At 47.2% G+C, this 16,260-nt stretch overlaps 1 protein-coding gene across 1 annotated transcript; it reads left to right on the top strand.

The window, feature by feature from the left end:
- Nucleotides 1-495: 495 nt before the first annotated feature.
- Nucleotides 496-15,960, top strand: sacm1la (SAC1 like phosphatidylinositide phosphatase a). The gene is made up of 20 exons (XM_085149638.1): nucleotides 496-672; nucleotides 2,639-2,736; nucleotides 4,381-4,455; nucleotides 4,533-4,660; nucleotides 5,201-5,350; nucleotides 6,008-6,067; nucleotides 6,139-6,172; nucleotides 6,248-6,349; nucleotides 6,752-6,837; nucleotides 7,006-7,092; nucleotides 7,174-7,242; nucleotides 7,328-7,407; nucleotides 8,935-9,033; nucleotides 9,104-9,242; nucleotides 9,409-9,478; nucleotides 9,564-9,636; nucleotides 9,708-9,801; nucleotides 10,320-10,412; nucleotides 10,490-10,547; nucleotides 14,167-15,960. The coding sequence occupies exons 1-20, from the start codon at nucleotides 644-646 to the stop codon at nucleotides 14,301-14,303; spliced, it is 1,761 nt and encodes a 586-aa protein (XP_085005764.1). The 5' UTR covers nucleotides 496-643; the 3' UTR covers nucleotides 14,304-15,960.
- Nucleotides 15,961-16,260: the final 300 nt, after the last annotated feature.

The following is a 16,260-nucleotide window of genomic DNA, read 5'->3' as shown; positions in this document are numbered from 1 at the left end:
ACGCTGGGTGCACTCTTTAAGCTTTTTTCCACCTCCTACTCCTTCAAATAAGTTCTGATTTCACTGTAAAGTCAATAATGTGTAAAAGGCGAGATGTTCATAATAAGCGAACTTCTCAGGCCACCAGTAAAACTCCGTGAAAGGGCTTTGCTGGTGAGAGGAGGAGGCCTGCTGCACCAAACCTATTTTTCTAATGAAAATGGAAAACTACAGTGACTGATTTCATCTGATACCCACACACGAAGAATTAAGTTAGAAACAGGAAGTTTGAGCCATGTTTGTGTGTATTTGTGTATTCAGCTGTCTGCACTTAAATCTAAACCGTGAAGTTATTCATGTGGTCCATAATGCAGACTTTTACAGAAGAAGAAAAGACTCAGGTGTGAAAGTCCGACTAACCCTTAACCACGTGACGTGCGGCTATTGTTCACGCAGCCAGTCACAGTTGCAGCGACCCAACCGGATTAAACTACAAGTACCACCCATCACCACGTCTGTCTCAGGGTGCCAGGTTCGCTGGGCTTGGCAGGAAAAACGTGCACTTCAGGCCCCGCGCCTGCTCTGTGTTTCACACCTCGTATCTGGCAACGCCTGCAGGTCCTCGCATTGCTGTCGTCACTGAGGTCGGGTAGAAGGAGCGAAGATGGCGACTTGCTACGAGAGATACAATTTGTAAGTAGTGTTCATACGGAACAGCGTAGTGTTTCTGTCTGCGGCGTTTCTGCTCACAGCTCCGGTTAAAGACACATATAAGACGAGCGGCTGTCCGTGAGAGGTGAAGCGGCTGCGGGGGCTCGGCGGTGCTGGTGGGGTAGATGACACAGCGGCTGAAGTTTGCTGACAGGCTCGGCCGGCGGAGCAGGAACCAGCCAGCTTTCTCTCTCATTCATAATGAACACCAGTGTGGCTGTGTGCAGCCGGCCGCAGTGTGGCCGTGGGTGAGAGCGCCGACGGCCGCAGTGTGGCCGTGGGTGAGAGCGCCGACGGCCGCCGTTGGTGTTCAGGGAGGCTTCATCCACCCAACGAGCTGCTGCACAGCTGCTCTCTCCGGCTTTAATGGCACCGCACGGCTGGCAGCTCCTCGACGCGTTTTTAGACGTTTTATATTTACCTGTGAAAGTCACTCAGCTGTAAGCGAGCCTGATAAACGCGGACATGTGACGTTAGCCGCGCGGCAGCTGACAGCTCAGCCCCGGCACACCCTCCATCATGCCCTTTATTTAGAGTACCCAGCCCTGCCGGTGCTGCCTCTACCTGCAGCGTGTTTTACTGACACGAGTGAAGGTGTTGGGTGTTCCCCAGCCTTTCCCAACACGGAACAGGTAACCAGGCACACCTCTGTAGTAAATGGACCCTCTGAGTTTGGGCCATTGAATGTACAGCGAGCACTGGCATAATCTAACTGGGGAAATGCAAAACAAACAAACTTTGACAAAGCATCTCTTCAAATAAAGACCTAACATTTGTTGGTAATTTGTAAATAACTGTCCAGTTATTATTGACAATAGTTTTTAATTTAACCCTGAGTGTTTAAGGTGCCTCTGTGCACAGAGACGGTGTCAGGCACGGAGGCGGTGTCGGGCACAGAGGCGGTGTCGGGCACAGAGGCGGTGTTGGGTACACCTTAACCTGATGCATCCCAGCACCGCGGGCCTGGATTCAGACCAGTCTGCAGTCACGTGTTACTCATCACACGACTGCTCATTCTGACTGACAAATGAAAAAGTTACCTCAGAACCAAACCGGCTGTTTGAAAACTCGTTTCCTGTTTGGTCCTCACTGTGGGGGGTCAGAGTTCACCCCCCACAGTTAAACAGTACTCTGTCTATTTTCTGTGTTTTCCACCATGGGGTCACGTTCACCACCTGATTATTGTGTGTGTGTCTTATTGATCTTCTGATGGCATAGCTTTCAGGGACTACAGATGAAACCTGTCCTGATTCACACTCGTCTGTTGTCCACGCTGTGGCTCCTGGCTGTGGGACCTTATTCTGTCTCTTTTGTTCTCTTTGTTCTTGGTTTTGCACTGACTGTCAATCACAAAGCACCTGACTCTTTCTTAAATGTGCGTAGGTGTGGATGCTGTGTTTAAACTGTGGATGTTCTGTCCTCAGGACAAACCAGAGCAGCGTCCAGTCTGAACCTGTGTGCTGCTCTGGAGGTGACCGGGGGTCACAGAGCAAACACGAGACTGCAGATGTGCTCTCCTCTCAGGTTTCCCTCGTACAGAGTGTGGGTGCTGACAGTCTGCGCTTTAAATAAAAGCCTCAGTTTGCTACATTTAGAAAGTTACTGAAACATTTGCTAATACGCAGCATGAAATAAATCTTTAGTGTTGATATTTGTATTTGATACTGGTTCATCACAACATCGTGCTCCGGGCATCGTGGGTTTGGTAACAGTTGAGCTTTTGTTTAAGAGGAAGATGGCTGGAGTTCCTCTGCCAGCGTGTTTGTCATTATTTAATTAAGTGGGAAAGTGTCCGTCACAAACGAGCATCGGAGCTTTGTCAGCTGAAAACAAACAACTTGTCTGACGTCATCTTTCACTCTACAAAGGCAGAAATATTGTGTTTCCATGTGCGACTGGCGCCTTTGCGACTGAAAATGTCCTCTTTCCTCCCGTTTCCCTCCCCCAGGCACACGACCCCTGAGAAGTTCTTCATCGAGGCCTGCGATGAGGGCGCCGATGCTGTGCTGGCAATCGACAGGGTCTCGAACGAGATGACCCTCACAGGTGGGCTGTTCGAAAGTGCTGAGCTTATGATCCAAAGACCGGACGCTGTCGTTGAGGCGTCAGTTTGTTAGCTAATCACATGTAAAGACCTTCCTGACGTTCTCAGACTGTAGAGAATAACAAACCAGGTGTTTACACGATTCAAGAGTGTTAGCCTGCACGCAGTAACTACATGTCACTGTTACAGGGATATAAGAGGCTTAGTCCACTGTGTGTGTGCATCAGGACTGCTGTCCAAGCTAAGCTCAGCCGCACTCCTGAGCCCGTCCTCACAGGAAGTAGACCGTCTACTGCATAAGATGAACTCTTGACACGCTCTGAGCGATCTGTCCATCTTAGTCGTCCCCATATGGGACGATAAAGGAAACGAGGTGACGTTAAAACTAGTAAAGACCGGTCCAACCGCGTTACTGCCATGAAAACAAGACTGTGCTGCACATGTTTGCTGATTGTGTTAAATAAGCTGCTTTTGGGGTTTTTATGTTTTTGCCTTTCCAACGCTCCAAACTCTCGTCTGATGTTTTCATCATGGATGTTCAGATATGCTGTTTGCATTCAGCGTTCATTTATACTGTGAAGCCAGTTCAACACAGCCTTTCTTTGTTTAGCTGGATCAACAATAACGGTTTTCAGTTTCAGTAAATTAACAGTAAACTGCAACAAAGTTACAAAGCGTCAGAGATGAGGTTTGTCCTAGTTTGGAGTTCTGTGTCTCGTCTCGTGAGTGAAGCCTCGAGCTACAGCAGGTACAGGACTTAAGATAAACCTGGTCAGAGCCTGTTGGCCTGAACATGGATCGTATCCGTGCAGAAGGAATAGTAAAACAAAAGTGTGCGCGCTCCCTCTGTGCACTGTTGAAAAGTTCAACTAATGATTGCAGGATTTTCCAGACTCTGTTTGAAGCAGGACGGCAGGTGAAACTTGGATTCCTGAACACTACAACCACGCTGCTGTCCACAAACATTCTTGACTCTGCTTCGTCTAACATCTGGTTCAAGCTCAAATCGTCTTTTTCTAGAGAAGACCTCAGAGTGGAGACGATTAAATATTCTGTAATCAGAGTGCTGAAGGTAGTTCGTGCTAAATTACCGAGCACTGAACCAAATTGTTGGGTCTGCGCTTCCACCGCTGGTTCAGAAACGTTTTCCCGTTAACGAAGCAAGACGAACGGCTCAACCAGTTTTTCACATGTTAGCAGAGGAAGCATCTCAGAGCAGCGCTTCTGCCCTCAGACCACTGCAGAGAACCAGCTCCCCCTGCAGCCTCTTATTTCTGTGACACACAGTTTACAAACACCCACTGTAACCTCCCCCCCCCCCCCCCCCCATGGTGTCAGGCACTAGGTGTGTGTATGTGTGTGTGTGTGTGTGTGTGTGTGTGTGTGTGTGTGTGTGTGTGTGTGTGTGTTTGGGGAGCGTTTGTGCGACCTCCTGCTCACCTAAAGGGTCATAAAGGCAGGAAGTTACTAACAAGGAAACAGAAGCCTCACATAGGATGTGCCTGTAATAAAACACTACAGCCTCCCCACCATCCAACAGGCTGGGAGGGGGTCAGAAGTTGCAGTGAAGCTGCAGCCTTGTGTGTTCAGGCCCATGTCGGCCACGTTAACTGAGATGCAGAATCAGACTTTTGTTCCTGTCACAGGTAAGAAGGACGTTCCTCCCTCTGCAGTCACCAGGCCCATCTGTGGCATCATGGGAACCATCCGGCTGGTAGCAGGTATGTAGCACGCACACGTCACTGTGTCCCAGCTGCTCTTTGAGCTGTGCAGTGAAACATGTCTGCTTCCACCGCAGGCATGTACCTCGTGGTCATCACCAGGAAGAGAAACGTCGGCAGCCTTCTGGGCCACGCTGTGTGGAAGGCTGCCGACTTCGATGTGATCTCTTATAAGAAGACGGTGCTGCACCTGTCGGAGATACAGGTCAGTAAGAGCAGGTCACTGATCCTGAAGGAAATGCAAACGTGCTGTGGTAAATTAAAAAGCATACGTCGTACGCTCGTGTGCAGCAAACATCCTGCATGTTCTGTGTTTTTCTCCTGTGTGAGTGAGATTAATCCACGCACACGGCTGGTGACGCAGCCCTGCTGCTGTAGTCTGCTCATTTTAATAGGACACCTTGTTCTGAAACAACACCAATAAACTTTGAGTCAGTGTAGAAACAGCAACAGGGACAGACGCTGGTGAGCCAGTAACTGTTTCAGTGAGTAGTTCTGCTCTGACATCAGCCCAGCTGTGATGCAGCGATTCAGGAAAACTAAACGCCGTCAGGCTAAAGCAGAGCCTCACCTGATTCAATGAGCTGTAAGAGAGACAGACATGCTGCTGTTTTTAAAGCAGAGCTGAAATGTCCTGACAGACGGTCACGTTTGCTGCTGACTCCCTAACACTGTAAATTTGTGACGTGCAGCAGTGACCTGTCGTGAGTTTTCCTGCCATCTAAACGTGTCTCTCCTTGTCTAGTCTCAGGAGAATAAGACCTTCCTCTCTATGCTGAACAACGTGCTGACCACGGACGGCTTCTACTTCTGCACCGACTTCGACCTGACGCACACGCTGCAGCGGCTCGCCAACACCAGCCCCGACTTCCAGGAGATGAGTCTGCTTGAGAGGGTGAAACATGTCGTCTTAATAGCTGTTAGCAGCCGATGCACTCGGTGTAGCACAGACTGTGACCGTGAACGGGTCTGGTGGACAATGAAGGCTGTCATGGTTGATAAGAGAGGTGACAATGACAGCAGTGTAGCTGAGACAGCTCTACAGATGTGACGTTTGCTCTGAGGGAGCAGGTGAGGTGGAGATGAGCGTGACGGAGTGAGGGAACATGCAGGAGCAGTGACACTATCCTCTGCAACAGGTGGTGCACAAGAGAGGTGAAGAGCAGTGCAGGCAGGGTGGAGCGGCTGGAGTCTGGTGTCGGGGTGGTTTGTGAAAGGGAAGGTTTACAACCTGCTGTGATGGCGGATCTATCGGACGAATGAGGATGAAGATGCAGAGGAAGACCTCAGAGGAGGCAGTGGATGCAGTGAAGGGTGGAGTGACAGGAGCGTGCTGGGAGGAGATGGAGGCAGACGTGGAGACGCTAAAGGGAGACAGAAGATTTCTCAAAATAGAATATTTTGTTTATTGCTCGAGGTTTTTATTTCTCTGTGTTCACAGTAGTGTTTTAGTTATTTTTACATCGCACATCCTTAGTTTGACGTTTGTGTCCGACTTAAATGCAACATGAGTGTGAAGTCTTTCTCACGTGATGCTTGTGGTCATTTCCAGGCTGATCAGAGGTTTGTGTGGAACGGGAACCTGCTGAGGGAGCTGGCCGGGCAGCCCGAGGTGAGCTCACTACACTGATGTGTGTTTGTGCTTGTTGTGCTTAATCACTGACCTTCACTGTCTCTCCACAGCTTCACAAGTTCGCCCTCCCCGTCATCCATGGATGTATCCTTTGCACTGAATGTTTTTGTCTTCATAACATCGTGAGCGAAGCCTTTTTTCTTTGACCGGCCGGTTCAGTCATCGTCATGAAGCCGTGCCGTATAAACGGGAAGATCTTTGAGTGGATCCTGATATCGAGGAGGAGCTGCTTCCGGGCTGGCGTCAGATACTACGTGAGAGGTAAAAGCCTCGGAGCGCTGAGGCGTCGTCTCATTTCTTAAAGAGCACCTGCTCTGCTCATGTTCACACCCATCGTTTTATTCGCGGGGTGACCTAGAGGGGCTTTGCATAAGCAGTTCAAACTAATCCTTCTTTGTCCCATACTGAGCACTGGTGCATCCTCCTCTGATGTTAGCTGCTTGGCTGTTTGTCCAGCCTGGGCTTGCAGCTCAGGGGTTACTTGCACAAACCTCCTGACCTCATGGTTTCAAACTAACGTGACCAGTGTAACCGTCTGTGCTGAGCGGCGGACAGTAATGGAGGGCGCCCTGTGTCCCCTGCTGTGCGGCAGCATCACCATCCTGCTCTGCACAGGAGCGACGGTGCCTCTGAGTGTGGTGCTGACAGTGTCTGTGTCCACAGGCATCGACTCTGAAGGCCACGCTGCTAACTTTGTGGAGAGCGAGCAGATCGTCCTGTATGAGGGAGCAAAGGCTTCATTTGTGCAGGTACGTTAAGGGTTCATCGTATCATCGCTGTTTTTACTGTTTGCATTGAGGATCATTTATTAGATGTGTTAGCGTCACACTCTGTGCTGTGGCGGCTGGGCAGAGTCCCGCCCCCTGCGACCCTGATGACAACGGATGGATGTTTTTCTTTTTCTTTGAAACAACCAGACACGAGGCTCGATGCCCTTTTATTGGAGTCAGAGACCCAACCTCAGATACAAACCCAAACCTATAATCAGCAAAACCACCAATCATGTAAGCTGATCTTTCTGCACATGCTCGTTTCAATCACGTGAAATGGAAATCTTGTGCTAACGTGATGGAAATGTTGTGCAGATGGACGGCTTCCAGAGGCACTTCGACTCTCAGCTCCTCATCTACGGGAAGCAAACGATTCTGAACCTGGTGAGCCGTCCTCCTTTCCTCAGTCACTTACTGGAAGCACTCAGGAGACCAGTCTGACCAGTCTGTTTGTCTCCTTCCTGCTCAGGTGAATCAGAAGGGCTCGGAGAAGCCGCTGGAGCAGGCCTTTGATAGGATGGTGTCTGGCATGAATAATGATATGCTCAAGTAAGTGTCGCCCTGTGTTTTTACTGGTCACTGAGTCACCGTTACCAGGGTTTTAATAGTTTTGCAATTTTCATTAGTTTTTATTTTTTTTAGTTTTGACTTCAGATTTTCAAATTTTATATCAGTTTTAATTAGTTTTTACCAATTGTTTGCTAGTTTAGTTTAGTTTTTATTTTTTTGAAAATCCTTAGTTTCTGTTTAGTTTTGATTAGTTTCAGTTATAGTTTTAGTTGTGTTTGCAATAATTAAGTGTAACAAAATCCCAGTTTCATCATATCAGTCATTCTGCTCATCCTTGGGTATGTTGCTATTCCAGCTACCATACTGCACCCTGGACAGGTCGCCTGTCTGTCGCAGGGCTAACACGCAGAGACAGACAACTCACATTCCCACCTATGGGTTCTTTAAATAAATAAAGGCAGATGAACAACCATTGATACCAGGCAACTATAAAATGTATATCTTGGCCCCAATGAGACTATTAACTCTCGCAGCACCGGGTGTTCGTAATTTTGGTTCAAGTGAATTGATAAACTTTTTGAAGGTAATTGACTCACACAGTTGTGTAGATATCCCCGTCCTGTTGTCTCGGGATGCATCACGCACCTTGCCTGGGGTTAGCTTCTGTTTTCTGGGGATGAGGGTTGACATCCCCAGAAAACAGAAGCTAACTAGGTTAGCTTACCTTGAGAAAGTAAGCTAACCTAGCTTACCTTCTCAAGGTAAGCTAGGTTAGCTTACTTTGAGAAGGTAAGCTAACCTAGCTAACCTAGCTTACCTTGAGAAGCTAAGCTAGGTTAGCCTTCTTGTGTGAGCTTTTCAAGTGCACTTTAAGGTTTGTGGGATTTTTTTCCCTTTAGAAATGTCCCTCATAATTTGTCTGTTTCCACTACAAGACACTTGCTTTATCCAAAACACAGTCATATTCAAAGTAATCCCAAATTGGACTCTGGCTGATTCTGCGCGTGGACGGAGCAGCGACACAGACGACTCGACTAACGTGCTGCCACCTGCTGGCATAATGAGACACTGCAAGAAAAAAACCTGGAAACTAAACTTCATTTTCACCCTTGACTATTGTATGACACGCACACATCAATGAAAACTAAACACATTTTTGCTATAAATTCAGTTAATTTTAGTTAGTTTTGTGAACACTCATTATAGTTTTAGTTAGTTTAGTTAGTCAGTTAGTTTTCCTTTTTTTGTTTTTGTTTTTATTTTTATTTCCGTTAACGAAAATGTTTTTTCACTTCTAGTTTTCGTTATTTCGTTCGTTTTCGTTAACAATAATAACCTTGACCGTTACCTTAACCAACCAGGTGCAGCAGTTTGACCTTCCTCATCAAAAGTGTTTGATAAACTGTTTTATTGATTAATCTTTATTTGCAGAGATAAGAACGACACAAACCTTTTCAGTCGGTGTGCTGTGACAAGCTTTCAAAGTCTTCGTCTTGTTTTTTTAAAGCAGTCTGCCTTCCAGTCGTCTCCTCTATAACCTACAGTGTGACCCACTGCTGTCCACAGATACATAGCCTTCGACTTCCACAAAGAGTGCAGCCACATGAAGTGGGACCGTCTCCAGATCCTGGTGGATGCTGTTGCTGACAAACAAGAGGAATACGGGTAATGAAATGAGCAGCTGCTCTTTGCTGCTGTCGAGCCATTCACTGATGACGTGATGATGCGTGTCCAGGTACTTCATGGTGAACTCGGAGGGGAAGACGGTGGCCCAGCAGAAAGGCGTGTTTCGCAGTAACTGCATGGACTGCCTGGACCGGACCAACGTCATCCAGAGCCTGCTGGCTCGCCGCTCGCTGCAGTCGCAGCTTCAGGTATTTAAGCTCACAGCTGCTGTAACGCTGCAGGACGGCGCTGCGCTCGCACGTCTGCCCCGTGGGTTTGTAATGGTTTTAGCGTGGAGAGCAGACTGTATGTACATGAAATAAGCTGGTGGCCAGTTTGGGAAGGTGCACAGGTGTTGTTGCTGTGTCTCCACAGAGGATGGGGGTACTGAACGTGGGGCAGCGCATTGAAGAGCAGGCGGAGTTTGAAAAGATCTACAAGAACGGTAGGACGCTCTGTTAGCACAGCTGCACGTGCCGTGTGATCGACTGTAGCCTCATGTTGTTTTTGTGTGTGTGCTCTCTAACCAGCATGGGCTGACAATGCCAATGCATGCGCTGTACAGTACGCAGGAACCGGAGCCTTAAAAACAGACTTCACCAGGTACCGTAGCACCACACTGACACGTGCTCAGCTCTGATGACTGCTGTCTAACTGGAGTTCATCTGTTTCAGGACAGGGAAGCGGACCAGGTGGGGGCTGCTGATGGACGGCTGGAACTCGATGATCCGTTATTACAAAAACAACTTCTCTGATGGATTCAGACAGGTGTGAAAGCTACTGCACACTTAAATAAGTTCAGTGTCAGAACAACAGACCGTTTCAGTCGTGATTCTGAAAAAGTTTGGACTCTGTGTAGAATAATAACAGCATCATCTGAGACATCGCTACCTCTGAACCCGAAGTTCAGAGGAGACGAGCAGGAAGTTCTCCATGGAAACACATAAATGACTGTTGCAGCAGGACGGTCCTGAGTTCAGGTCCTCCAGCAGGTCTTTCTGTGTGCATGTTCTCTCCAGCCTCCTCCCACAGTCCACAGTTAGTGGGGACAGGTTAACTGGAAACTTGCCCATAGGTGTGAATATCTGTTAGCCCTGCGACAGACTGCTGAGATAGCCCCCCACCCCCCGTGACCCTGGATGGAGGGTCGCACTGGTTAACAACAGACTGGCCTCCTTAAATACACCTGGTCCACATAAAGCCCACGTTCACCGCTTCGGTCTTATTTGTTGCAGAAATGAGGTGTAATGCAGCCAGTTCAGATTCATGCATGTGCGTTGTTTCAGGACTCCATCGACCTGTTCCTGGGTAACTTTGCTGTCGACGAGTCGGATGGACCCACTCCGCTCCGTGTGCAAAAGGACTGGAAGTTCCTCACAGTCAGTACTATCAGCACCGTGTCCTGTCGTCTCCAGCAGCAGGACGTTGTGACTAACTCGTGTTTTTGTCTTTGCAGCTGCCCATCATTATGCTGGTGGCATTTTCCATGTGCATTGTCTGTCTTCTCATGGCTGGTATGTACAACTGCTGATCCTTAATCCTGTTTAGTGTGGACGAGCACTGTCCAGCTCCTAAACATTTGTTTTATTCAGTATGAAGTGACTGAGCTCATTGAGTGTAACTCCCAGGCTATAGGGATGAATCCAGGGTTTAACTATGATGGTATAAATGATGGAAGTAGTTTTCAGACTCAAACTTGCATCATTTTAATGGCTATCAAGGGCTGATGTATGTGCTCTGGGCACTTTGAAGCCCTTCACTTCTAACCTGAGGCTCTCTCATGGATGCCCAAAGATACTTTGACATGCAGGCAAAAGCTGCTGGAGATCGAGCTGCTCATGCTCTGATTGGTCCACATCCTGAGCCACAGCTGGTTGCAAAAAGACTTATTTTGGAAAACAGCACCCTGACAAACAGATAAAGTCCAATGATGGACGCCATCATCATGCTGGTGTCAGGATCAGTCACAGCTGCTTGCAACAACGTAAACACTAACCATCAAAGTGATACTCAGGTGACGTCACACTAGCTACTAGGGGTGCAACGATACACAAAATTCACGGTTCGGTTCGATACTTTGGTGTCACGGTTCGATATCTTTTTTCAATACAAAAAAAATGTTCATGTCTTTTTAATTTTTCATTTATTAAAATTATAAATATATATTTTAACTCAAAAGTACAGTTTTTAAATTTAATGTTGCTGAAACAACAAAGTAATAAAAAAATAAATCTATCTGATGGAGAAATCCCTCATCTTTGGAAAAGAGAGTTTATTACAGAGAAATGTCTCTTTCCAAAATAAAAGCTCTACTATACGCTTCTTCTGGGCTATATTCTCAGCAGCATATTAAACATATCAGGTCCCCATAAGGAGAATCATGTGCTAACGGCTGTCTAAATGACTCGGGTAAAGTTTGTAGCATGCTGCTTGTTGTTTTTGTCTGCTTCCACTTGTCTTTGCACGAGGATGATGTCGGAGTAAATGTGCAGTCATATTCGTTGTGTTCCCACTAGTGCTGTCAGCGTTAATCTGAAATGACGTTAACGCCACAACACGGCAAATCTCCGTTAACGAGCTACCGCGGATCGCCCCGTGCGTGGGGCTGGACGGCCAACACGCTAACGAGCTAACTGCGCTAACGAGCTAACTGCGCTAACGAGCTAACTGCGCTAACGAGCTAACTGCGCTAACGAGCTAACTGCGCTAACGAGCTTGTCACTACCCGATCCGTACCGGGTGGCTGTAGCTCAGGAGGTAGAGCAGGTCACCTACTGATCGGAAGGTTGGTGGTTCGATCCTTGGCTCCTCCAGTCTGCATGTCAAGTATCCTTGGGCAAGATACTAACCCCAAGTTGCTCTCCGATGCGTCCATCGGAGTATGAATGTGTGTGAATCTAGTTAGATAGCACTAAGTATAGAAAAAGTGCTTGTGAGAATGGGTGTGATTGGGTGAATGTGGCATGTTGTATAGAGCGCTTTGAGTGCTCCGAGAGAGTAGAAAAGCGCTATATAAGAATCAGTCCATTTACCATTTACCGGAAACCCGATCGGTACCCCGCATGCGCGAAAGGTGTCTACTTCCGGTCGTAGCGTTTTACGATAGTTATGGGTCAGAGTATCTGTTAAGATGTTAAGAATAACAAGTATATCTTAAAATGTTTCCAATAATGAAGCATTTCAGTACAATGTAGACAAAAACGAAAAATAAAAAGATAGTTACGGATCGGGACTCCCTGGTCCTTACTGCGCATGTGCACAGTCGGACCGTACAAATCGGGTCTACCCGATCCGTACCCCGCATGTGCAGATGTTTTCTTCTTCTTCTGTTCGTTTAATGGCAGTTTACTCCCCAGTGTACGAGGATACTGCCACCTGCTGACCGAGCGGATGAACCCTATTGTAAACTGAATTGGCGTCATTACAAACGTGTGTTAAATTTGATTTAGTGATAGTCGAGTGTGTTAATGCTTGTCTGTGCGGAGAGGATTGACTGGAATAGTGATGATGATGTCCGCTATCACTGTCAATTGTCAGCAAACACTTCATCTGGCTGCTGAATCTTCACGTGACACATTACAAAGTCTGTATTATTAACTCTGTAATTAGGCGCCATTCTTCTTATTTTAAGGCGCTGTTGTTCAATCGGGGAACGCTCTCTGTTGAGGAGAAAAGCATAAATTTTAAATGTTTGTATATGGATTATCCATAGTTTAAATGTCCCGGTAGTCGAAAAGGAGGCAGAGCTGTTGAGAAATGCTAGGAGCTAACTGGGGGCTAACCGTATCATTCAAATATATCGAATGTCGCAATGCTGGCAAAGAGAGGAAGTGACGTAAGATTTGCGCGTGCGGGGTACCGATCGGGTTTCCGGTACGGATCGGGTAGAGACAGAGCTAACTGCGCTAATGAGCTAACTGCGCTAATGAGCTAACTGCGCTAATGAGCTAACTGCGCTAATGAGCTAACTGCGCTAATGAGCTAACTGCGCTAATGAGCTAACTGCGCTAACGCACTAGTTCCCACCCATGTAATTGAGCATTGCGTGGCACATCCAACATCCTGTTTTACTTTAGTCCATGACACGCTTACCTTCAGGGTCATACGTCACATGAAAACCAAAATAGTTCCAAACGCCAGATCTGAATGAGGGTGGGGGAGGTTCAGTTTGCCATGTTGCAACGAGCTTAGCTTCTGTCTGCTAGCTTGCCCTACGCTCAGTGAATCTGCGTTCGACTACTCCGCCTAGGCTGCACTGTCGAGCGCAGATCCACTGAGCGCTCAACACAGACAGCACCGTCAGAAGAAAAGTTGATAAAATAAATTAAAAATGTTGTATTGTTCATACATATGCGTACCGAACCGAAAGCACTGTATCGAACGGTTCAATATCGATACGAGTATCGTTGCAGCCCTACTAGCTACATCCATCTTTGTTACTGCCTGTGGATTTACCTTAAATAGCCAGGCAGAGTCTCCAAGCTGAGCTCCTTTGTGATTTCTAAGTTATTAAAGGACCAACGTGTCTCGATACAACTGGAAAGAAACACAACCGGTCAGCACTGAAACATGCATGTTGATGGTGCAACATCCAGTTCTTATCAGATAGTTTCATACATCAGAGGCAGCCGTCGTGCTTGTTTAAGTGTTTGTCTCCACTGTGTAATATTAATATCAAACCTCGTGTGAAATGAACATCTTCAGGATTTTGGTAACTTTATCTCAGATCTTTAAGTTCAACCAGAACAGCTTCACAAGCTTTGTGTTGTTTAGTAAAAGTATTCCCCAAACTACACGTTAGAGCAACAATTACAGCCTTCATGTAAAATATGGACCAGACTTCTGCAGCTTCATAAAGTCTCGTCGCCTCCTTTTGTCTTCTTTTTCTCCATTGCACTAACTGCATCATACTTTTAAAGGAGAGATAAAGAATATTCCTGATATTTGTTAATAATATCATTTTATTCTTTGCTTTGAATTTGTTCTGCAAAATATTTCAGGGTGAGAATCCATCGCACACTTGGCCGATCAAAGTTGTGTAGTGACAGCAGCTCGTTAGAAGCTGCTTTGTTTACAGAGTAACAGCCTAAACGTGCTGATGATGATGATGAGATGTCTGCTGTCTGCTTCCAGGTGATACATGGACAGAGACCCTGGCTTATGTGATGTTCTGGGGTGCTGCAAGTGCAATTACAGCCACGATCATCCTGTTTAACGGCCAAGACTTTGTGGACGCCCCCAAGTTGGTTCACAAGGAGAAGATGGACTAAGTGTGCGCTTGTGTATGTGTGTGAGGATGAGCTGGGTCCGGCGGGCTCGTATACCTCTTCATCTTCACCTTCGGCAGGTCTGGAGTCCAGGTTGACCTGCTGCCGCCGTGTTGGACTTTCATACAAAACTGTCTTCTGTCTGCAGCACATGTGACCACCTTCAGTTGTACTGCACACACTGCGTACCCTGCTCTTCATCTCATTTCGTTTCCCTCGGTCCCCAGGCTTTAGTTCGCCGTTTAGCTTGGTTTCGTTGGTGTTGGTTGTTTCCATGACTACACTGTGTTTCCCTTTGTTTGTGCTTTCTCTCCCGTACGTCAGCTTCAGCAGTCGTGGCGATGAAACATGCAGATATTAAAACCTATGTTGTATTGCAATGAAAAGTATGCACTCTGGAAGTTTTGAATGTAACGAGCCTTACTTGTGTATTAATCTATAACGATGTGGCCGATCTGTCTTCCTATGAAGCGACCTTAGAAAAGCGTCGGTGACCTTGTTCTCTGTGGAAGCACAAGCTGTGGCCGCACACCTGTAACACAGCCGTAAACGTTTGGCTTCAGTGTTACAGGCTCGATTTGCTCCATTTCAGCTTCATACAGGGTCAAGAATGAGGGTCACCTGAGCCACCTGCAGGTGAGCACGGCACACTGCAGCGTGTTATGTGTGATGGCACGATGTCATCATTGGGTTTGGGCCTCCGTGGCTGAGGCTTGGTGATCAAACGTGTCCTCGCTAGCTTAAATGAACGCCAGGAACCAAAGTTGGACGGTAACCAGGCGGCCATGTTGTCCTCTCCACCTGCAGTGGTCTCAGGTTGACCTGCAGCTGCATCGCTGTTGCAGGTTTTCAGAGTTGGTGCTGGATGTAGCGGAAAAATGACGACCTTTTCCCAAACGCTGTCAGGTGTGACAGTAACCTTCTTACTGTAGTTGGAGAATACCAAATAATTTAGTTAAAACGTTCTGTGGATTTATTCTTAAGGTGCAGCTTTCTTGGTCATTAACCCAGGACGCCATCGTGAACCAGTCGTTACCTTGGTGACGGTCCTCGTTCGTTCGAGATGAGGGTTACGCCTCGTCATGTGTCCACGACCGAGGTCACTCGTGGAGCTGCTCAAATGTTCGGTCTAGCTGCTTCTTCACCAGCTCATACAGTATGCAATCAGGACGTTTGTGTTAGCACAGACAGATGGTTTGATCTGGACGCTGCAGCTCTGACGCCCTGCAGCCATCTGACGCGTCCGTACTTCTGTCCAACAGTGGAGTCGGTGACGGCGGCTCAACATGTGGTTCGTGTGTTTTCACGGCTCGGCAGCGAGTCGCGCTCGTTTTCTTTATTTCATGTTTCAGAAAAATGCGACAAACACGCTTCAGAAACATTTGTCACGTTAGGACGAAATAACAAGATTCTCTCTTCTGATGTTTAACACTCTGTGAGTACGCACATCGTCTCCACACAGACGATGGTCTCTGTGAAGTACAGCTGACTGTGTTTGTGTCTGACTGTTGCTGATAATCGTCACATGTTAGGAGCTGGGAGTGTACGACTATAAACAACACGTCTCTGTTTGTGGTGGAAAATGATCTCGTGCTTCTTCAGCACTCTCCTTCCAGGACCAGACTTTATCTTTGTTAATAAACTGAACACGCAGATGTTACAGCGCCTCCTCTGGAGTTTCATTTATCTTTGTGAAATAAAAGGAAAGCAGGGACGCTTCGTACAGGAGCTGAGCTGCTGTGCTGCTCGTTCCCACATTAGCATCAGATCAGGTGAAAGTACTTCAGACTCACTCAGTGTCTGTTTAAAAAAACATCCTTTATGGTTCATTTACTCCGTTTACGTTGGGGCTTCCATCGTTTAGAAATGGAGCACACAGACGATTGAAGATGAAATCAGCAGCCTGTAAAAAGGTTCTACGTTTGTCAGCAGCAGCAACAGAAAATAGTTCGTGGGCCGT

Source organism: Neolamprologus multifasciatus, chromosome 22 (genome assembly GCF_963576455.1).
Source record: "Neolamprologus multifasciatus chromosome 22, fNeoMul1.2, whole genome shotgun sequence".
Taxonomy (NCBI): domain Eukaryota; kingdom Metazoa; phylum Chordata; class Actinopteri; order Cichliformes; family Cichlidae; genus Neolamprologus; species Neolamprologus multifasciatus.
The sequence above is the reverse complement of the archived record's forward strand: the minus strand, read 5'-3'. Positions and strand labels throughout refer to the sequence as shown.